This window comes from Ipomoea triloba, chromosome 2 (genome assembly GCF_003576645.1).
Source record: "Ipomoea triloba cultivar NCNSP0323 chromosome 2, ASM357664v1".
Lineage (NCBI taxonomy): Eukaryota > Viridiplantae > Streptophyta > Magnoliopsida > Solanales > Convolvulaceae > Ipomoea > Ipomoea triloba.
Window position 1 is genome coordinate 10,413,580 of NC_044917.1, and position 22,417 is coordinate 10,435,996.

Genomic DNA, 22,417 nt, shown 5'->3' on the forward strand with positions numbered 1-22,417 from the left:
TCACTTCCTCCGTCACTACAAAAGAAAAGTTATTTAGTGATAGTTTAATATAATCCTCGTTAAATAAATATTTTGTGACGATTATATCAACAACTAGTATTTAAATGGGAAAACTTAATTCATGAAATATAAGCATGGTTAATTAATCTGTGGTGGTTGCTTATAACCGCCACTAAGTATTAACTTAATATTTTATAACATGTTTGGTTAATGAAATAAGTCGAGAATGGAATAACGTTTACTATTCCACAGTTTGTTTTTGCCTTTTGTCCTATAGACTTGGAATACAAAAGCTATCCAGATGGTGAGTTGTTATATCATGGACCAGGGTCCACCTTGTAAAGTGGACACTTGTCCTAAATTGTGTATTTTTAGTATTGGAATTGTAAACTAACAATACACTTAGATCGAGAACCTCCGACCCACTGTCTAAGTTACCCGAGCTCATGCGTAGACTATACATAGGTGTATCTAGAGACTCGTGTATTTACCACATCACACTTTAATCCTAATTAGTACGGAGTATTACATTTTTCAATATAAGTATTCGTCTTCCTGTCCTTCTAAGTTCTCAGACAAGGGTGACCCATCTTTAATCGAGTATCAAGGAATTAATAATCGAGTACACAAAATGAACAACCCAAAATGGAAATCGAAGTGTCATTAACAGACATATACCATCCCATCCTATGCAAAATGTCTGGTTCTTTTTAAGGTAAAATTATCTCACAGTCAAACTAATGAAAACACATACCATGATAGACAGATTGCACATCCAACAATCAACTTCACATTACAGAGGATACACAATTAAGCTAATATAACTCTTATAGATGATATCCAGATGCCAACCGGTACATGAAATTTACTACTCACTTTCACCCTAGGGCTTCCGTGATGGTGGTGGGGACCCACTGCTGCTACTGTTGCTGGGGCTTTTTCCTCTTAAAGGCCTGAAAAAGATGAAGAAATCACCTAAGACATGTAAAAATCAAACGAGAAGAACAAACCCTTTTACATGAACATCTGTATATATAAGGATTAAAATGGACTATATATGTGTGCACACACAAAAAGCTGCAAAATCATACCTTCTAGGGCTGCGACTCCTAGATATTTTGCGTGGTCCCTGCAATTGCAATAGCAAACAGATTATTTAGCATGCTGCTACTCATTAAGTACAACATTTTGCTAAAGTTGACCCACAAATACAAACCTTCCTAGCACTGGGCGATGAGGAGTAAGATGATGACCTCCCACGTCTAGAAGGTGGTCCTCTTGCTCTGTTGACATTGCAGTACCAGTCCAAATGGTCAGAATGAAGCATGGTAATTTAGAAAAGAGTAATTGGGAAGACTAATTAATTGAGTTTTTGAAATAATTATATTCTCAAGTGTGGTGGCTAATAGACCAAAAGATGACTACCAGATTATAGATTCTTCTCTCCATGTCTAGGGAACAATTTAATAATACTAGTGTTATTATATACCCTCTTACCCCTCCAGTAGGGTAGCAAAAGTGCCTAAGATGCCATTTAGTTAAATAACCTGAAAGACGGAAGGAATGTCTAACACAGAAAAACCATACAATATAGTATAGCACTATCAAACTTTCAAATCAAGTGTGAATAATCTATGGAATAAGGCCACACTTATACATTACCTCCTAGGAGAAATAGATCTCGAACGTGATCGTACAGGCCTCCTTATAGGAGAGCGGCTACGTCTGCGACCGATGGGAGACCTTCTGGGAGGACTACGTGCTCGCCGGGGTGAACTACAAGATGAGGCATTACCATAAGCAATTAAGCAAATATAAACAGAAAGTCAATACCAGTCATACCACAAGTTAACTATGCAATTTTCAGTTTTTTAGAAGTCATGGTTTATTATGATTTATATTAGAAATGCACTCCAATATTAACAAGCACTTCCACAGCTTGCCTTTCTCAATGAAATATAATCTAGAAAATATTGTATAATGGAAAAATATCACTATCTTCAGGTAACAGGATGTCAAATTACCGTCTTCTTGGGGGTGGAGGGGGCGAACGCCTTCGAAGAGGACTTCCACGGATTCTTCTAGGAGACCCCCTATTAAAATGTAGTCAGAAATAGCTCAAATATATCCTATTTCACTTATCCACAATAAAATAAAATAAAACAAACCTAGGTGGTGACCGGAAACGCCTTGGTGGAGAGGGTGAACGCCCTCCTCTTGGTGGAGGTGTAAGCCTCCGCCTTGTAGGTGGAGAGTCAGCACGTCTATAAGGAGAATCTCGACGACGAACAGGAGACCGACGGGGAGGAGAGTCGGGCTCTCGTCTAGGAGATCCTCTTCGTCCAATTGGAGATCTCCTTCGATGTGGAGAGAGAGGTTTTCGGCGAGGAGAGGCTGTATAAAATTAATCATTCAATTCTTTCCACAAGAAACTATTACTATGTAGTAATAACGAAATGGATAACATACATTCTCGCTGCCGCTTTGGACCATCTTTATCAACATCATTAGTGACATTATCAGTTTTAGGACCATCTCTCTTAAAAGGTGCCACAGGCTTAGGAGGTGAAAAAGCTTTCTTTCTCTCAGCTAGCGTGAACTTGGCATGAACAACTTTTCCATCAATCTGGGCCTACAATAAGACCATCAACACAATATTATTTGTGAATTGGATAGTCAAGAAAACAAATAAGAAAGGTATCCTCAGACATAATAAGCATACTCCATCCATGTAAAGCAAGGCTTTCTCAGCTTCAGCTCTATTCTTGAACTCAACATATGCATATCCTTTAGGAAGGTTAACCTGAAAGTCCAACACCGTTCCCTCATAACCATAATGAAGAGAAATAAATATTATGTTACATTTTCCAATGAGACAGAACTTAAATGCTTACTTCACGATCAATTACCAGCTGCACGCGCACAACTTCACCAAAGTTACCTGAAAGGTAAAAGAAATAAATTTAGGGCAAAAAAAATGTACTTTTAACAATCTTATTTGAGAACTGTCTCAGTAGTCCCATATACACAGTTATCATACCAAATATTTCTTTCAAATGGTTTTCATTGACATTCCTACTAAGGTGCTCCACGTGTAGCACAAGAGACTCTGGAATAGGAGAAACTTTCCTGAAATCATTCATGCATTAGTCTAGAAATGCAAGACAGAAGTGTAGCATTTATGTAATAGAATGCAAGTTAGTAATGTTTCTATGCACACCCCATAAGGCACAGGGATACTGTTTATTCAACTAATTGTTTTCTCCAAGGATAAACTACAAGTTTTTCTCATGAACATTACAAGGCATGAAATCATCATTAGGAGTTTCAGATACAAATTAAAAATTAGTGCAGAGGAAACTGTTCTTACCATAAAAGGCTATAACTATTCTTTGAAAGTATAACTCATATTGAGCTCTGGGACCCTATCACCAGTAAAGAATTTATTTGATTCCAGAATTTTAAAGAAGCTTTACCTTGGAGGTGGAGAAGCTTTTTTTGGCTGTGCTGCTGGTGAACGACCTCGCTTTGATCCTTCAGCAGGACTATGAAAAGCTCCATCCAAGGTAAAACAATGGTGAGTCATTAATGCATAAGTGAGACAAAGCAAACATATAAACCAGCTCAGAAAAATTAAAAGAATTAAAATTAAAATAATAAAAAAAGTATAAGGGACTCAAATAGCCATCCTTACATAAGAAACAGAAAAATGCTTCCATGCTTCTAAATATTATTTTCAACATGGTAACTTGACAAATTAGGTTCTCACAATCCAGAAATGAGCTCACTGGCTAATTGCTGGGTCAGATTTTAACACATAAATAACCTACCCCCTGTAATATTCCTATGGAACTTCAGCTGTGTCTGTACCTAAGCGAATAATACCAAGCTTGTGGGTGGATTGTTTCAACCACACATTTCAGTGTGTTAGAGTTTCCATTATCTCACAATTTTCCGGAAATTCAATTACAGTAATTTACATAAAATTCAGATTTTTATGAAATTACTCCACAATGTAATGCTTGGTTAATGGGGAAATGAAAAAACCTCGATTAACAAGAGCTACAACTATAGCCATAGTCAGCATAACTGTATGCTTTTCATACACATTTCAAAGAGGGTTCTAGAGGCGACTGGAGGTTGAAACATACCTTTTTCTCCGAGGTGGGCTAGGGCTGCGCGAACTACCGCTGCGAGAATGAGAGGAAGAGGAAGAGTAGGACCTAGAGCGAGATCGAGAGTGAGAACTGGAGCGAGAACCGGAGCCGGAGTAAGAACGAGACCTTGACGGAGAGCGAGAACGAGAAAGAGACCGCGACCGCGAGGGAGAGCGAGAAGAACCGGAAGGTGACGCCGGACGGCCTCGGCCTGGTTTAGCCATGGCTGGCGCTCGCGGTTGTTCACTAGTCAGTGATTCACACTGCTCAGTTAAACCCTAGCTCTGAGAGGGTGAAAGAGAGGCGAAGCGCGAGAGTCAATGAGGGAAGGAGTAATCTGATCTTGAGCTTCGCAATCATGGGCCTCATTTGTTTGAGAAAGCCATTGGGCCTAACATCTTCTTCAAGGAACATTTCTTTCTTGTTCTTTCTATGATAGAAAACAGAAATTTCAACGCATACTATCCAAAATTTTGGTTTTATTTGTCAATCTTAACTAAAAAGTTAATTAAAAGTGAAAGTTATTAAATTAGTCAAAAAGTGTTTGATAAAATTAACATTAAATAGTTAATATATGTAACAAATATATATTCCTTTCAAAAAAAAATATAACAAATACGGAGTATATAAAAGGTCTTTTTTGTATTTTCGTTATTTGTTTTATTTTTTGTGTTCGTCTATATGGTAAAGTTGGTCGACGCAGCTGTAATGATTGAGAATAGGGAGCTCAAAAGCCTGATAGATACTGTACTCATCGAGTTCTTCAGTGCCTCAATCTTTCCTGCTATGTCAACATAACAATTATAAAAATTATTTGACACTCTTCTCACGAATTGGATTCGAACCAATATCTTCGAATGAATTTTTCTTTTAATCGATCGTGATGTAAGTTCATTCACTTACAACTTTGCCAGAAGCGACAAACCTTTGATCCTAGTCAATGACTACGTGAGGAGGAAGCTATCATAGAAGCTTTACCCTTGTTAATTTAGCCTTGCTAATGCTAATTAAACTAGTGAAGGTTGCTTAATTACTTCTTTGCCAATGATCCTCGCAAGAAAGCAAGGTTTAGAGCGGGAATAAGATTCATCTTGACTTGTTTTTCTTGCATCTCTTCTGGTTCAGCATAAAAGCACCCTTATGCAATCCCCAAGTTGAAAAGTATAAGACTCACTTGATGGGTTCATGTTATGTCTTGTTTTGTTTTTATTTTTGTTTTTGTTTTTTTTTTTTTTTTTATTTGAGAGACCCATATACATAACACGCTAGGAATCCTCTAAATATATTTATTTTATTTTATAATTTATAACAATGGATACAATAAACAATCTTGACATGTTTTATTTTGACATTTGAAAAAAAATGGTTATTTAGGCATCTGTTTTTTTAAGTTTTAATAAATTTTAAATTAATAATGTACAATTCTAAAATAACCAGTATTATATGATTATATTTTGACATAATTTTATTTAAAAGCAAGTAATATTTATTTTTGAAAACATTCAATAGTTACAAGAAATTATAAATTGAAATAAATTTTTTATAAGGAGAAATTCATGAGTACTGTTTTTCTTTCAATTTTTAGATTAATTAATTAATTATATGTAGTGAATCAATGATTTATGTTTCATGGTTAAATAGAAAATATGTTAAATTAACAAGAGGAATATATATTGCTAAGAATTGAACAAATTAGCACACCGAAGACTTGTAAAATTGACCGAAACAAATGATATGATAATATTGATTAGAATAATATATATATATATATATATATATATATATATATATATATATATATATATATATATATATATATATTGGTCAAATAGACAATTTAATTTTTTTAATGCTCTTCTTGAAATGTTAATTAACATTGACAATAAGTCGAGAGTGACTACATTCACCACTCGACTGACCTCTATAACTCTATTATACTTTCTTTATCCACATGCAACCCTGACTCGGCAGGTGGACTTTTTAAAGTCTGCCCCACCCCAGCAGATGTGGGTAGCCACTATGAGTACCTATCGTGTATATAAGATCCAACTCGACTTACGACTTGCTATCACCAAAAAAAATAAATAAATAAATAAATCTATGCAAGGCAGATTCATGTAGATATTCATGTGATGAATTGAAATTGTCATCCCTAAACGACAAAAAGGTATTTCCTATCAATCAAAAATATAATGTACAATAATAGTTTAAAAATAAAGTACAACTCTCTTAGCTCACCAAAAAAGGTACAAGAATTAGGAACATAACCATTATTTACACATAAGTAAAAACAAAAGGTCTATTGAAAAGATAAAACATTAGTGTGACATGATAATTATGTAAATTCTTAGAGGTTAAAAAGGTATCATGTCCAGCTATTATAAATAAGAAGGGTGGTAAAATATTTAAAAATAACTATCATTTAATTTACAAAAAAAAAAAAAAAAAAAAAAAAACATTACATTAATTTTATGTTTATAGTAATAAACATTAATACATTTTTGCATTGCAGCATTTCATAATAATTATAACAAAACTTTTTAAAGTACATATTTGAATTAACTTATAATTTATCAATTAAGTATACTAAAAATTTTATTATGCTGTATTTTGTTGGAGCAATTTTGATTATTTAAGCAAGACATGCAGAATGTGGAATAAAAAAAAAACAATCTTAAGGGGGAAAACACACTTGTGAAAAAGTTATATTTAAAAAAGAGAGAATATTGTTAGAGTCTTGCACAGGCTGCCTGCCTGAGTCCCAAGCAAACAACATAACTGGAAACAAATAATTATGAAATGCCAATTTCATTTTTGTTCTTCTTTACTGGGAGTAGAAGGTTCAGAGCGTCTCCTCTTGGATGGATGGCCTCCCAGCTGCAGAGAAAAGGCAATCTCTTCATGATCAGAGCCACTCCTCAGAGCTGAGAGGTTCTGATAAACTACTGGCCTGTCATGTTGATCTTCAGCAGAATGAAGCGGTGATCGCCCATTGAAGCTTGGAATGAATTGGTGTTCGATACTGGGACCCAAGTTCACCCCGCCATCTTCGATGTTAAATGCAGCTTCCACTGGGGATGAGTTTATATCGGGGCCACCACCAGCTGCATCTTCGATTGGAATCGGTTGGATATGAAGTCCCAAGGGCTCCACCATTTTGTCCTTTAGGAGCATCACATCAGGAGGCGAGGAATCGCCCACTGTGGACCCAACCATTGTTGCTGAAGCAACTCGTTGTTCCTGTACTGCAACTACAACAACAACAACAACGACATTGTACATAGGTTGTCTTAACCGCCCAATGAAGTTAAAAGGTTTTTGACGTAAAAGGCTACTACTAACCTTTCAAAGCTTCCTCGGTTGTGATGAGATCAAGTTCGAGGAATTTGAGCAAACGTCCCAGGTCAACCCCGCTAGTCCAATTCTCTGGCGGTTGGCCGACTTTTAATTTAAGCCTACCCCTATTTGCAGTTCCACCCCATATGATCCCGACTGGTCGAGCTTTCTCCCCATTCTCACCCTTTAAGATGATTAGGCTACCGCTGTCTCCTTCAAGGTCAAACGTCTGTTGGTTCTCTCCGACCACCAGAAAGTCAGTTAAGAAGCATATCCCCTTTTCGTCATTATATTCAAGGGCATATGCCAACACAGTCCCAGTAGTGAATCCAGAACTCCTTCCAACCTTCATCACCTGCTTCCCGATAAGACTATTGATGGAAGCTTGCAAGTCTATGATCTTGACACCTCCTATCTCTCCAATGCCTTTCACAGATGTCGTCACTGCAATCATGTCAAAATCATCTGTGAAAGGAATGAATGCACCGTCTGCTCTTACAAATGTCTCTGCATTTGAATAATCACAACTGTAAGAAAACAATTACTCAGTAACTATTAATTACACATTTACACCCATAATAGCAGCTCAACTAAGGGTGTGTTTGGAAAGCTGGAAAATGAGTCATTTTCCAGAAAATAGTTTCATTTTCAGTGTTCGGATGTATTTTGGAAAACTGTCTTTGTGTGTTTGGATCATTTTCTGAAAAATGTATAATTGTATAATTACATATTTTTATTATTTTATTTAAAATATAAAAATAATAATATTTATTTTATAAAAGCAAAAAAAAAAAAAGAAGCAAGGTCCGGTGGACTGGTTTCCGCCAGAACAGAAGAGACTTGGCCATTTTGGCTGAAATCTCGCGGAAGTCATTTTCCTTGGTCAACGGAAATTGTTTTCCGTTGACCGCATTTTCCAGGCATTGCCAAACACCAAAAGCCCGAAAAATGATTTCCGGAAATCGTTTTCCGGGCTACCAAACACACCCTAAGTCATAACAGGAGAACGGAGTAACATGCATTGGGAGACTCCCCTCCATACAAGGTCTGGCAGTCAATGTGTCATCACAGAAAGTTCAGAACATCCAACAAAAAACAAACAGAAGCAACCAGGAAAATAATTGATCAAAGCTTTTCTTGAAAGGATTTTGTTTGCAAATAATGGTAACTTCATAGTAAAGATTAAAATGGAAGTAGAAAACTGACCTGGATTTAAGCCAGCAAAAATGCCATACCAAAGGTCATCTCTAATGAAAGATGTAGCCCTCTCAACAGAACCAAGATATACCCCCGGTCCAAGAGTTGGTGGCAAAGGGTGAAACATCTTTTGATTTGGGTAATCTAAATCAACTGCAACATGCCGGTTTGTGAGGAAACCAACTTGTTGATTGCCTGTTTGGCTTCTTACAATAGCACCCAATGTTCCATAGGTCTCCTGGCTTGCCACCTGAACAAAAAAATAGGTGTGGTATGCTTATCAAGTACCTCATGAAAATGACAAACTGAACAAAACAATAGATCATGTTTTGTTCAAAATTCTCATTGTCATAGAGACGCATACCGAGTCCAACTGCAGGACCATAAAGCAAGAAGTTGTAATAGAACATAGAATTACCTGAGAGCCTGAACCAATGCATGGATCACTTCCCCGCAGGTCATCTACTATCTCTGTGTACAATTGTTCCTTTGGAGTAGGCTCTGGTGCACCAAAATAGGAAAATTCCACGACATCTACATCACACCAAACACCTCCTGGACCCTAAAATGTGGAACCAATTTAATATAAGAGTAAAAGACACAAAACAGATAATTTAATTTTCTCTTTTTTGGTGGTGGTATGTATATGGTTAACGGAATCAAGAAATTATAATTCATAATCTCCTACTGGTCCTCTTTCCCACAGAAACAACAAGATGAAGGGGGTAGAATAGCACTAAGAAAACAAAGAAGAAATAAACCAGTATGGTCATCTTGATTATCACCTCTAGAACAGAAGGAAGACATTGTATAGGACTAAGCCATTGTTTGTGAACCTTCCGGGACACAAACACTAGTATAGCTGGAATTTCTGTTAAAACACCACGTCGGATACGAAACCCGATTGCAGTGCCAAGACTGTAACAACGCAAAATCTTGCTATGGAAAGCCCTTATAGTCATCAAGTCAAGCAAAGTTCTTGCTCGCTGCCCTTCTGGTAATCTATCTTGAGTTTCTGGTTGAACCTCTTTTTGCAGATTTGCAAAATAATTTGCCCTCTCTTCTGCATCATCATTTAATCGACTGGGCCAAGAGAAGTATGCAGCACTACTCTCAGAGTGTTGTCCAGCCGATGCATAAGGTTGGAGTGTTGGTGGACTAAATGAAGGCAAATTGGAATGACTGCAGCCATATTTTTCAAGGTCCAAAGCTGATTCCTCAGATGGTGTTGAACCTGAGAAACGGGGCCTCATATTTGATCTTGCTCTATCCATCTTCTGAATTACATTAGAGAAACTCGTTATTAAAAATAAGGTTCTAAGTGACAAAACAAGATTAGTAACATTATAACTAATTACTTCACCAAAATAAGGAATGTCAATTGATATCTATCTTACATCTGAATATTTATCTTAGAGTTTAATAGTAAGCATGATACAAGTGAAAGTGTGCACAACATCTGAAAAACCATTGGACAAGCAAGATGTTGCAAAAACCTTAAAAAGGCTGGGAAAAAGTAGCATGCAGCATTATTTTAGTGTATAAGTTATAGTATTGCAACATTGAGAATGTGAGAAGAAGCAGTAGATTACCCTCAATGCCTGCATTAGCAGCAAGTTTTTTTTTTTTTTTTCCTATTTGGAGATAAAACCATTCAATGCTTTAAAGTTACTTCTTTCAACAATTGAAACACACTAATATGCAGCTTTGAACATAGGCCATTCAAGTTGTAATTGATAATGTTCCAACAAACAGCAAACTGAGTCTCATTTCATTTCTAAATATTCTCAACAGTTTTGTATTGTGGATTCAATTTCAAGATTCCAGCTATTGAAACAAAGGTTCCCAACAATTGTGTATACACAACATTATTTGCAGCTCCCACTAAAATAAATTACACCAACTACAGACTACAGAGAGCATAATGGTGAAAAAGAAACTCCAAAAATTTCCTATCATTAGTTTACGAAGTCAATCAAGGATAAAACAAGATAAAAATTCAACTTCACTAAGTGCTCCATTGCAAAGTTTTCTCTACATAGCAAAGATCAAAATGTAATACAGTGGGAAAGAGAAAAGAAAAAGAATTGATATCAAATTTTCAACAAAACCCATAAATAATATTGTAATCAGAAAAAGGAAAATAGTAAAGTTTACCACTTTTAGTGAATTTAAGGATATGCAAGAAAATCAAAGATCATTGCTGAGTGATTACTCTGTTAAAGGGAAAAATAAATTTTTTTACCTCACATAGCTACAATGATGTTGGTTGAATTGGAACTTCAGACCGAGGGTCACTAGAAAAGCTGCAAAGAAGAAGCAAGTCTGGGTCACACCATGAAAATGAGAGAAAAACAATAAGCAATTTATTATTTAATAATTAATTAGAGCAAATTGTGTATGTAACTTCATGTAAACATACATGTAACGTGCACAAGAATAGAGGATAAAAGACATGACAGCCCTGGCAAAAAAAATAGTTCCCTTCCAAATTTTATTCTGAAAAAAGTCATTCTGATCAGTCATACCCAGGAATGATTATGTCACCATAGCCCATCCCCCATGCGAGCAGATATCGTTATCTCACGCCAAAGCTAGGTGAGTATCTTTTAGTCTATATACTCCAACTTTCCACACCTAAATCAGCCATAAGATCTCATCCTTTTCAACACTAGACTAGAACTATAAGCGCATGCAGAATAAGGAATGGTTTCGAGAAACATAAATCATGCACACCATTTGACTCAATTCAAACTCTTCTCAGCACATAGCAACAGTGATGATCAGCACTCCAAACTTGGGCAACATTTGGCATCACATTTTGTCAACAAAGGCTTCCAATTCCTTTTATTTTCCTTTTTACTTTCATCTTCTGCCAATTGGTGAATTAAATTTCCTCAAGTTAACATTGATCATCACATCCCAATTCTTCCCCCGAAAGCCCTAAACGATTACCACTCCCTAAAACCGCAAGGCAACTATACATGGAACAGTTAGTCTATTTTTTTTTTTTTTTTTTGAAAGGGGAACAGTTAGTCTCTTGCATACTAAATTGTGCATAAGTTGTCTAGAACGGAAATTTCAAGCAAAAACTAAAAGAAAAACATAGGCAAAAGAATATATATATATATGGAGTATGGACCATCCAAGATAACTCGATTACAAATCAAACAAACAGGAACCATATTCCTTTACATAACGAGTTAATAAAAATTTCAAAAAAAAAGAAAAAAAAAAGTGGGTTCTGGGGTTAAAAGAAAATCGGAAATTGCGTACCAGTTTTCCGGCGAATCTGAAGAAGGCAGAAGTGTTGGCGATGGAGTCTGGAGAAGCTTTCCTGGAAAAAGTAAGCTTGGGAAAATGTCAGTGGACGGGACGGGGAGAGCTGAACAGGTTTGCTGAGTTCGATTGGTCGATTACTCAATGATTTCGCCCTACGCGTGTCAAAATCGACAACTTTTGTAGTGCTAACACTCCAACACTACGCCACTTGGCTGCTAATTGCTATCAAATGTCATGTTGTAAGTGTGATTCGGATAGAGAAAATGAAAGGAGAGAAAAAAAAAACAAAACTAAAGAAATTTGAAAAAAAATAATAATAAACTAAAATTTGTCAGGCGCGCCACTGCACGCGCCCGCTGGACTAGACCTGTTAATTATCGACACGATCGATAATACGACACGAAATCGGACACGAAAATAACGGGTTAGTGTTTAGCATTAACATGTCCCGAGTTGTTAACGGGTTGACCCATTAAGAACCCGTTATGTTTTTTGTGTCTCAACATGTCAACACGTTAAACCTATTAAGAACCCGTTTACCCCGTTAATATTATCGTATTAACCCGTTTACACGAACCCGTTTACACAGACCTGTTTAGAACCCGCTAAGAACCATTGTATTTACAAAATATATCATGAACATGATTAAGAATGAATTTACTACAATAGGCCAAGATCATACACCAATTATTGATCTTCAATAATATGAAATTTGAATGTTTATTGTGTTCAATTTTTTCTAAAAAGTAGTACGGACTTCTTTAATTATGATTTTTGGATGTTACTTTATAATTTTATGAATGTTATAAATTGAATATTTTTTTAATTTGTTTGATGGATTGGATTATATGTTTTATTTCTTTTTTATATATAACTTAACTTTAAATTTTAGTTTTTAATATATCAATAGATTTAGCGGGTTTAAACGGGTTTCGTGTAATATCGTGTCGACACGATCCGAAACCTGTTAACAAAACGTGTCTATCATGTCAACCCGTTTAACCCGTTAACAAATTGTGTTCGTGTTCGTGTTACAATTTTGAACCCGTTAACCTTAACGTGTCGTGTTCGTGTTTAGCCTTATCGTGTTTGTGTCAACCCGTTAACGAACCCGTATACACGAATTGCCAGGTCTACGCTGGACGCATTAGTTGCCTCCCACGTGATTTTCTACGTGACTTCTTCATCTGCTATGGGACCCACTTTTCCGCCAATAACTCATCTCTTGCAGGAGAAGCTCAATTTTCTCACTCCAACTCTCTCTCTCATCCATGTGGGCTTTACATCTGACATTATCCCTTTAATCACCATTGATGGTGATGCTCTTATGTAACACAATTGATTGGAAGAGACTTATTCATCATCTTTAAACAAAGGTTAAAGATGGTCAGTTATCCCACCCAATAAAGATAATTACAATTTATTGTGTTCTACTGTGAAAATTTTAGGTTACACCCGAAAAATCATGTTATGTGTACTTTAGTTTTCTTTCAAAATTTGCTCAAAAGAATTCTAAAACTTTTAATTATTGTAATATATTTCAATTCAAATAAAGCCCTCATTATCCTGTGATCGTCCATTTAAAATGATAATAGAGATATCATCACATTACATATTAATTGATAACTTAATTTAATTATATATACTCTACTAGTTAAATAGTTATGAATATACACATATGTATGAATAGAAAAAATCAATGAATTAAAATGTAAGATAAAATATAGAATGGAAAATAATAATCCTTTTGAAGAGAAAAGGGGTAATATTGAAAAATAATTGTAAGGTGTATAATAAATAAAATATAAAGTATAATTCACCAATACAATCTATATCAATACATTTTTATTCTTATTAAGATTTAATGAAATGGCTCCTATCATGTCATGAGCAATGTTGCTTGATAGAAAAATTCCCAATGCACAGAAGATGAGAGCAAAATTATATAATCATTGATGGTAATTGAGGGAAAAATACATTTCTAAGAACAATCAATTGAAAACACACATACATTTTTCTTCACTTCTACACAAAAAATGGATATTACATCACAAAATTTATTTTTATTTTTTCTAAAATCGACATAATATGTCAAATAAAATAAAACAAAAGTAATATATACTCCGTATTATTTATGATGTCATTTTTTTTTTCCCAAAACCAACGTCATATGTATTGAATTAATTTTTTTTTTATTTAAATACATATAATGTCGGTTATACGAGAACCGATGTTATGTGTATTAAATTATTTTTCTTTAAATACATAATGTCGGTTCTACGCATAACTGATGTCATATCTATTTAAAGAAAATAAATAAAATAGATACGATATCGGTTATGCTTCATAACCGACGTCGTATTGATTTAAAAATAAAATAGATACGACGTCGACTATGAAGCATAACCGATGTTGTATCTTTAAAAAAAATAATAAAAAGGTGACAGCGGCTAAATACCCCATCCACTTGTTTCATGTAAAGAATTAGTGTTGTGTAAATTATATTTAATTAGCATATATTATGCTTAGTAAATCAAATTTTAGTTTGTTAACTTTTTTCTTTTGTATGAAAAAGATAAATTTGCAGCGACTACCTGATATATTTTTTAAAAACCAAGGTAAATTAATCTATGTTGCTCATACTTGATCGACGCAAATCAAGAAAGTCATTAGACCGTTCTCACGGAAAGTCAAACTTGAAAATTTTTCGTTACTCAGCCTACAACTCGACCAACTCATATTGCTAATTGGATAAAGCTACCAAGATAAAAAAAAAAAAAAAAAATTGTTAGCAAAATTCTTAACTATATTTGATAAAGTAAATTCATCCATGTACATAATGGGTAGGGAAATAGTATGAACAATGGAGAAAGGATCCATGAATTAGCTCCCAAATCACCTCTTTTATTGCTTAATCAGGAATAATAATTTAGAGAGTGGAGATAGTTTTGGTTTCTAAGATGTTTCTAGAGAGAGGAAGGAAAGGCCAAAAAGTGCTTTGCATGTAGGACTCAAGTCTCTTTTATAGGCTCATATTCGTACTCGTATACCAACACGTATAAATTACTTAGGGACGTATACTCGAGGTATATTCCTATCAATATTCATTTGTTACCGTGAATTAGCTATCTCCTATGCGTCAAAAAGTTAACCTACTTACTAATCAAATGTAAATCATATATTGTTAGAAATTTTATAGAAATGTTAATTGCATTAAAAAAAAAAACACACACACACACACACATGAGTGACCATCACAACGCTATAGCAAAATATATACTAACTCTCAAATAGTGCATTCACGTGTGCACACTATTAGTTATCTGCGAATAAGCTACTATCAAGTGTTTCCCAGATATATTGTCGCATAAATACATAAATAATGTCATTGCGCTATTTCATATTTTTTCCTTAATTTTCATCCATTAATCATCTACATGTTTTCAGATGGCTACTAGTTACATGAGAGCTAACCCAACATCTACTATATATATAATCTAACAGTTTGGAACAATTGGTAAATTGAATGTCTAAACACGAATCAAATAAATAACTTGATTTGGTACACGGGTGCTTCAATAATACTACTACTACATTTATTTTTTTTTATTAAAAAAAATATTGTGGACAAGTACATTACCCCTAGTCTTGATTAATTCTTCCAAAAATTGAGTAGAATTTTACTCAAGTGCATTTATTATTATTTTTTAAATGAACTAAAATATAATGTCGTTTAAAGTAGTCAATTTGAGGCAATGTTGATGTAAGATTTTAATAGGAAATTTAAAAAATGTGTTGGTGTAATTAAATTTGAGTATTATACATTATGCTTTATCATGTTTCTTTTCACTTTTTTTTTTCTTTTCTATTTTCAAACTTTCTTTCTCCTAAACTATTAACATCATTAAATATAATAACTTGTACATCTTACTTGCTCTATTGTATGTTTACAAATTGTTTATATATTTATATTTTTATTTGTACATAATATATCACTTCCTCTGTCACATTTTACATGTTTATTATTTATTGGTCAAATTAATTTTATATTTTTTTTATTATTTTCTTTAGTATTTTTAAATTTGATTTTTGTTTGTGTCTAATAGTAGTACTTTTAATATAGTTTATAAATATATAAATTTTATATATACTAATACTAAACTTAATATTATGAAAAATTGAATTATAAATAATTTTAATACAATCTTGTTAATTGAAGATACATAAAATGAGACATAGTGGGTAATTATTTTTTATAATTTTAATTATAATATCATAATCCAATGGGGTAGCTCAAGTGGTAAGTGAGCTCTCTTTGTGGGAAAAAATTTCGGAAAAATTCAAATTCGATTCCCACAAAGGACGATTTCCCTGTTAAACGGACGGAGAAAGACCCCGTTTTATATGGAGTAATATTTAAGTAATTCCATCACGTCAAAAAGTTTCGTTTTCCAAGCTAAAGGGATAAATTAAAATAAAATAAAAGGGGGCCCACACTAGGCGTCGTCATCCCTGACGCGTCGGCACAGCAGTCTTGTCTTAATATATAAAACCCACCGTGAAATCAAGAACGCCCACAGCTCCGATGACCTCGCCGGAGATGGAGGCGATATACACCATACTGGGAGTGTGCGTTTCGGTGGGTTTGTTGGTGTATGCATGGGGAGTGTTGGGTTGGGTGTGGTTTAAGCCGAAGAAGCTGGAGAAGTGCCTTAATCAGCAAGGCCTCAAAGGAAACCCTTACAGAATCTTCTCCGGCGACATGAAAGAGATCGCAAAGATGGCGAAAGACGCCGTTTCCAAGCCCATGGCTCTGTTGGATAACATTGCTCCGAGAATCATTCCTTATTATGCTCACCTCGCCGATAAATATGGTATTCCCTCTATCCCATTTAATGTGTTGGATTTGATTGAAGTTATTTTTAATTCAATTTTTCACAATATTAAGTTTAGTATTAGTATACAAAATATATATATTTAGAAACTATGCTATAATATTATTAAACACAAAAAATTACATAAGTAAAAAAAAAAAAAACAAAGAATAAACAGTTGATTTGAGCAATAAATAGTAAGTTGAGAATAAAATGGAACAGAGAGAGTATGTTTTTCATGCTTCTCCTTCTGCTGTGAATTCTGTTATCATATCCCAGAATTCAATGATTTTCTGCAGGTAAAAAGTGTTATGTATGGTTGGGTCCAATGCCTATGGTGTTCATCAGGGATCCTGAGCTAATCAAGGAGGTTTTGAACAAATATTATCTGTTTCTGAAGAATAAGGACAATCCACTGGGGAAGAAGTTGGCACGGGGACTTGTCAGCTATGATAAAGACCAGTGGGCAAAACACAGAAGATTAATCAATCCTGCCTTCTATTCAGAGAAGCTAAAGGTGTGTAATGTTTCTCAAGTTTTGTTCTCTCATACAACAAACATGATTCATACTCCTATTATACATATCTAGATATAGCATTGATAGCTAGAATCGAGCATTACCTCTGGTCATAGTTAATTCCATAAATAGTTTGTTGTCTTGTCGTGTTGATGTAGAATTACAGCAAGAGATTGTCTCTTACTTGATTTGGACAAATAGATGGTGTGTATCACTTGTTAGGAATAAGCAAAAAGCTATAGTTCACAAACCGCCACCACATTTCGAGAGGCAGGTGCTGGATTTGGCCCTTCACCGACCTTTTAATAATTCCATAGCCATCAATTGCTAGACTTGACCCTTCACCGGCCTGTCCAATAATTCCATAGCCATCAATTGTTGGACTTCACCCTTCACAGGCCTCTGTCCAACAATTTCTCCTCCTAACACCTTGCTTGACTTGGCCCTTCACCAGCATTCGCCCAACAAAAGGGCAAATTATTATGTGGACCCAGGTCCGCCTTACAAGGTGTACTCAAGTTAAAAATATACAATTTATATACTGAATGTTCACAATTTACATCACAATTTACATATTGAATGTTCACAATTTTATATACTAAATATTCACAATTTAAATTGTGAACATCCAATATGTAAATTGTAAACATTCAATATATAAATTGTGTATTTTGACTCGGGTCCACCTTGCAAGATGGATCCGGGTCCATGGCGTAACTGTTCAAACAAAACTGGGGGGCGTGGCTTACTAGCCTAGGACCGAGGATCAAATAGCTTAAATTATATACCTTAGATGAGAAGTCTCATTTAAAACTTGTTTCCTATAGTAGGATGGGATTTGATTCTTGATTCGGTGATTCCTATCACGGATATTGGGGGTTTGAGTTTAAGTTGGACTCCTTATGGACAAAATTGTACAATTTGGCAAAACAAGAAAACCTAGATTATACCCGCATGGGCAACTCAAATGGTTTACATGGGTGAAGTTTGGGAGGAAAGAAAACCTAGATTATATGTAATAAAAGGCAGGGAAATGTTGCTTTTTTATGCCATAAAAAATGACCATGAATGACCTATTAAACTTGCATCAACTTGATAACATTTTAATAGCTAGATTCTGTGTTCAACTCTTGAATTGCAACGAACAGCTTATGCAACCGGCTTTCTTGCTAAGCTGCTCTGAAATGCTGAGCAAGTGGGAGGGGATGATTAATGTCTCAGGATCTTGTGAGCTGGATGTGTGGCCTGACCTTCAATGCCTGACCTGTGATGTCATTTCTCGAACAGCATTTGGGAGCAGCTATGAAGAAGGAAAGAGGATCTTTCAACTTCTCAATGAACAGGCCGTGCACTTCGTGGAAGCCATACGTCAAGTTTATATACCTGGATGGAGGTAATTAAAACAACAAGCTAAGGACTTTAAGGGCATGTTTACTAATAGAAAACTGTTTTCTGTTTTATACTTTTATGTTTTCTAATTTTTCTGTTTCATTCTCTGTTTTCCATTCTCTATTTCCTGTTTAAAAAACTTGTTTACTAACACTTAAAGTTTTTGTTTTCATTAACTTACTGTAAGTTTACTGCAGATTTGTGCCTACTAAGAGGAACCGAAGAATGAATGCCATTGAGAACGAAGTGAAATCGTCTATTCGGGTTATTATAGAGAAGAGAATGAAGGCTGCTGGGGAGACGAACAAAAACAATGATGATTTATTGGGCATTCTGTTGGAATCCAACTTACGAGAAATCAAACAGCAGGGGGACGAGGGATTCGGAATGAGCATTGACGAGATCATCGACGAGTGCATCCTGTTCTATTTTGCGGGGCAGGAGACTACTTCTGCTATGCTGGTCTGGACAATGATTCTACTCAGCAGATTCCCCGATTGGCAAGCCCGAGCTAGAGAAGAAGTGTTGCAGGTTTTCGGGGATAATAAGAACCCGGATTTTGAAGGGTTGAATGACCTTAAAGTCGTAAGTATTATATTCTAGATTACACATATATATTTGACACTATATTTCTCATCCTGAACCTCCTTACAGGTGACAATGATTTTATACGAGTCTTTAAGGCTATACCCGCCAGTAGCTGGGCTAGTTAGGAGGACCATCGAGGAAACGAGACTAGGAGAAATGTTGCTGCCACCGGGGGTAATGTTGTCGTTACCAACGCTCTTGATGCATCTCGACACCGAGATATGGGGCGAAGATTCTAAGGAGTTCAAACCCGAGAGGTTCAGGGAAGGGATAATGAAGGCAACGAATGGCAAGCAAGTGTTTTTCCCATTCGGTGGGGGGCCTCGAATATGTATTGGTCAGAACTTCGCTTTGGTCGAAGCTAAAATGGCTCTGGCTATGATTCTGCAACGCTTCTCCTTTCGGCTTTCTCCTTCTTATGCTCATGCTCCATTTTCAAGGGTGATGACTCAACCTCAGTATGGTGCTCCCTTAATTATGCATAGCCTCTAATATGCTTAGCTTCTTCCCAGTTCCCTGCAGATATCCTCTATGCTGCTCACCCACCAATCTGCAGTATTGAATAAACTTTCTATGTATTTTGTACAGTGATGTAATGTTTAATCTACTCTTCTATATGTAAACAATATGTTTTTTGTTGCCAAGTCCTTGTTGTCTAGTGGCACTCGTTGCACTCCCTTAATCCCTTATGGAAGGGAGTGGGTTCGAGTCTCAGTGGAAGCGAACTGTTGACTCTTTGTGCTTCAGTAGTCTACTTGAGAAAAAATTAATAGAGAAAATGATGACCACTATTTATGTGCATGTGATCTAAGCTCGTCTGATTATTTGAAGTTGTGGAGTTGAAAGAGTAAAGACTTGAGTTGATGCAACCCACGGCCTCGCGGCTCAAGAGTAAGAGAGTGCTTCGGACAAGGTGCGAAAGGTCGGGGTACTATGCAAGGGTTAGACTTGGGCAGGGGGCGAAGAACCTTGGGTCCGACAACTTTTTAAGAGTTTTTAATTATCAATATAATAATTAGAAAGTAATGCCAAAGACCTTGTGGTCAAGCGGCACCCGGTGTACACTCACATGTGTAAGGGAGTGGGTTTGAGCCTTTTGTGCTTCAATAGGTTGAGAAAGTAGCTATGAACATATACTACATTGTAATATTAGAAAGTAATATATTTTACAAATATAATAATTTAGAAAGTAAAATATATTGAAAAATATATATATTCAAAAAATTGTATATTTAATTGCAAAAATAGATATTAAAAAAAGGTAGGGAAGAGAATTGAAAAGAACTTATAATAAAAGAGATATAAAGTAGTCAAATATGCTAAGAACCTTGTAGTCCAATGGCATCAAACCCTTCCCTTTATATGGGAGGTGGTGGATTCGAGCCTCAGTACTCTTGTGCTACTAATAGAGTTAGTAGTATTCAAAAAAAAAAAAAAGTAGTCAAATATTTTTTCTTACCATATAGATAATAAATAGATTTAGGAAATTAGATAGATTTTGTTAATAAAAAATATAATAATTTAGAAACTAATAAATATTTTACAAAAAGAGACCCAATCAATGTTAATTTTTTCTATTTTTATTTACATTTTCTTTTGTAAAGTTTGACTATCATAAAAAGTTCAATAACGAATTTTTTTTTTGAGAAAAAAAATGAAAAAAAAAAAATTGGCATGATAAGTTATTCATCGTCCATAAATGAAGGAAGCATTCAATGCAATTAAAGGTGCACCTCATTTGTCGCAAAATCACTCAGTCTAGCTAGCTAGGAAGTAGGAACCACATAAACTTGTTATAAATATCCTTCATTTCTTCTACCTTAATTCTTCAATTCTCCCACACACACAAAAAAAAAAGCCACCAAATAATCAATAAGAATAATAAAAATAAAAAGAATAAAAGAACCAAGATAGCTAGCTATATATGGCTTTGATGAAATTGTCATTGGTTCTTTTATTGGCTTGCTGCACTCTCCCCATCCAGAGTGTTGTTGCTGAAACCATTTGTGAGAATTTGCCTACAAGTGTTTGTGCATTTTCGGTCTCATCTTCGGGGAAGAGATGTGTGATAGAAGACTCGGTACTAGTCGATGGGAAGGTGGATTACAAGTGCAAGACGTCAGAGGTGGTGGTCGGGAGTAGCACGTCAGAAGAGTACTTAGAGACCGATGAGTGTGTGAAAGCATGCGGTGTTAGCCGGAAATCAGTTGGCATGTCATCGGATGCTCTCCTCGATTCAACTTTCACCGGTAAGCTTTGTTCCCATGCATGCTACAATAAATGTCCCAACCTCGTTGACCTCTACTCCAACGTGGCCGCGGGCGAAGGAGTGTACTTGCCCGACTTTTGCGAGAAACGACGTAGCGGTGGTTCTCGTCGTGCCATGGGTGAGCTTCAGAGTGGCAGTGATAGTGCCCTTGCACCTGATGCTGCTGAGCCTCCACGTCGTGCCATGGCTGAGGAGGAGCTTTTGAACCTTGACGCCGATACACCAACACCCTCTCCCTTTTAATTATTGGGTTGGGAGGGAATGAAATGGATCCTTAATTAACTTGGGTCATCTATTTATTTATTTTTAAATTTGAATGATGTTTTGAGATTTGTTTAGGTAGCTTTAAAAAGATTTGAAATAAATTTTACATTGTTGACAATATCTTGAATTATTAAATTATAGACTGCATAACTTTAATATAAGAAAGAACATCGCGCTCTCCAGAATGAGTTGCCGATCATTCATTGGATAAGTTATCCCTCTGGTTTGGACTAGGGGTATGTTCAATAAATGAATTGGTATCATTACCTCCCTATCTCTTTTACCTTTTCTTCATAAGAAACATGAACAAAACTAACAAAAATGATATATTATTGTATAGTAGTATGATACAATAATACAATATTATTAAAAAAGAAATTAAAATTGAATCATTATTTTTGGGAGGAATGCCGAGGTTGGATGGCAAGGATTTAAACACTCGTTTTCGACAATGATAACTTCGATTACAATGTTTTATAATGGATAATCTTGACGGTTTTCTAATTGGACCATGAATAGAATTCAGCTTGTATTTTCAATTTCT

At 35.3% G+C, this 22,417-nt stretch overlaps 4 protein-coding genes across 6 annotated transcripts; 2 read left to right on the forward strand and 2 right to left on the reverse strand.

The window, feature by feature from the left end:
* Positions 1-632: 632 nt before the first annotated feature.
* LOC116011087 (serine/arginine-rich splicing factor SR45) lies at positions 633-4,487 on the reverse strand. Its single transcript, XM_031250603.1, has 12 exons — positions 4,152-4,487; positions 3,477-3,545; positions 3,041-3,129; positions 2,895-2,941; positions 2,723-2,803; positions 2,470-2,632; positions 2,169-2,394; positions 2,025-2,093; positions 1,663-1,776; positions 1,217-1,283; positions 1,092-1,129; positions 633-953 (listed from the first exon to the last, which is right to left on the reverse strand). The coding sequence occupies exons 1-12, from the start codon at positions 4,379-4,381 to the stop codon at positions 884-886; spliced, it is 1,263 nt and encodes a 420-aa protein (XP_031106463.1). The 5' UTR covers positions 4,382-4,487; the 3' UTR covers positions 633-883.
* A 2,344-nt stretch (positions 4,488-6,831) lies between these two features.
* LOC116005159 (protein NARROW LEAF 1) lies at positions 6,832-12,140 on the reverse strand. 3 transcript variants are annotated; one of them, XM_031245432.1, is made up of 7 exons: positions 11,967-12,140; positions 10,936-10,996; positions 9,476-9,967; positions 9,109-9,252; positions 8,700-8,940; positions 7,500-8,000; positions 6,832-7,402 (listed from the first exon to the last, which is right to left on the reverse strand). In XM_031245432.1, the coding sequence occupies exons 3-7, from the start codon at positions 9,962-9,964 to the stop codon at positions 6,966-6,968; spliced, it is 1,812 nt and encodes a 603-aa protein (XP_031101292.1). In that variant the 5' UTR covers positions 9,965-9,967; positions 10,936-10,996; positions 11,967-12,140; the 3' UTR covers positions 6,832-6,965. The 3 variants fall into 3 exon arrangements, with proteins under 3 accessions (XP_031101292.1, XP_031101285.1, XP_031101278.1); XM_031245425.1 differs by having other exon boundaries at positions 6,832-7,408; positions 9,476-9,964; positions 11,967-12,139; XM_031245418.1 differs by having other exon boundaries at positions 6,832-7,408; positions 11,967-12,139.
* A 4,386-nt stretch (positions 12,141-16,526) lies between these two features.
* LOC116005184 (cytochrome P450 CYP72A219-like) lies at positions 16,527-20,139 on the forward strand. Its single transcript, XM_031245443.1, has 5 exons — positions 16,527-16,846; positions 17,146-17,363; positions 18,512-18,756; positions 18,950-19,337; positions 19,407-20,139. The coding sequence occupies exons 1-5, from the start codon at positions 16,558-16,560 to the stop codon at positions 19,830-19,832; spliced, it is 1,566 nt and encodes a 521-aa protein (XP_031101303.1). The 5' UTR covers positions 16,527-16,557; the 3' UTR covers positions 19,833-20,139.
* Positions 20,140-21,036: 897 nt separating this feature from the next.
* Positions 21,037-21,991, forward strand: LOC116004140. Its single transcript, XM_031244070.1, has one exon. The coding sequence runs from the start codon at positions 21,265-21,267 to the stop codon at positions 21,850-21,852; it is 588 nt and encodes a 195-aa protein (XP_031099930.1). The 5' UTR covers positions 21,037-21,264; the 3' UTR covers positions 21,853-21,991.
* Positions 21,992-22,417: the final 426 nt, after the last annotated feature.

Bases quoted from the DNA above. Each gene is read 5' to 3' on its own strand.
- LOC116011087 (XM_031250603.1), bottom strand. From the start codon at position 4,381: ATGGCTAAACCAGGCCGAGGCCGTCCGGCGTCACCTTCCGGTTCTTCT. The intron at 2,395-2,469 runs GTATGTTATCCA...AATTTTATACAG, and splicing joins TCCAAAGCGGCAGCGAGAAT to CCTCTCCTCGCCGAAAACCT. The intron at 1,130-1,216 runs GTTTGTATTTGT...TTGCAATTGCAG, and splicing joins CATCGCCCAGTGCTAGGAAG to GGACCACGCAAAATATCTAG.
- LOC116005159 (XM_031245425.1), bottom strand. From the start codon at position 9,964: ATGGATAGAGCAAGATCAAATATGAGGCCCCGTTTCTCAGGTTCAACA. The intron at 8,941-9,108 runs GTAATTCTATGT...TTTTTTGTTCAG, and splicing joins GCATTGGTTCAGGCTCTCAG to GTGGCAAGCCAGGAGACCTA. The intron at 7,409-7,499 runs GTTAGTAGTAGC...TTGTTGTTGTAG, and splicing joins AACCGAGGAAGCTTTGAAAG to TTGCAGTACAGGAACAACGA.
- LOC116005184 (XM_031245443.1), top strand. From the start codon at position 16,558: ATGACCTCGCCGGAGATGGAGGCGATATACACCATACTGGGAGTGTGC. The intron at 17,364-18,511 runs GTGTGTAATGTT...TGCAACGAACAG, and splicing joins TCTATTCAGAGAAGCTAAAG to CTTATGCAACCGGCTTTCTT. The intron at 19,338-19,406 runs GTAAGTATTATA...ACCTCCTTACAG, and splicing joins GGTTGAATGACCTTAAAGTC to GTGACAATGATTTTATACGA.
- LOC116004140 (XM_031244070.1), top strand. From the start codon at position 21,265: ATGGCTTTGATGAAATTGTCATTGGTTCTTTTATTGGCTTGCTGCACT.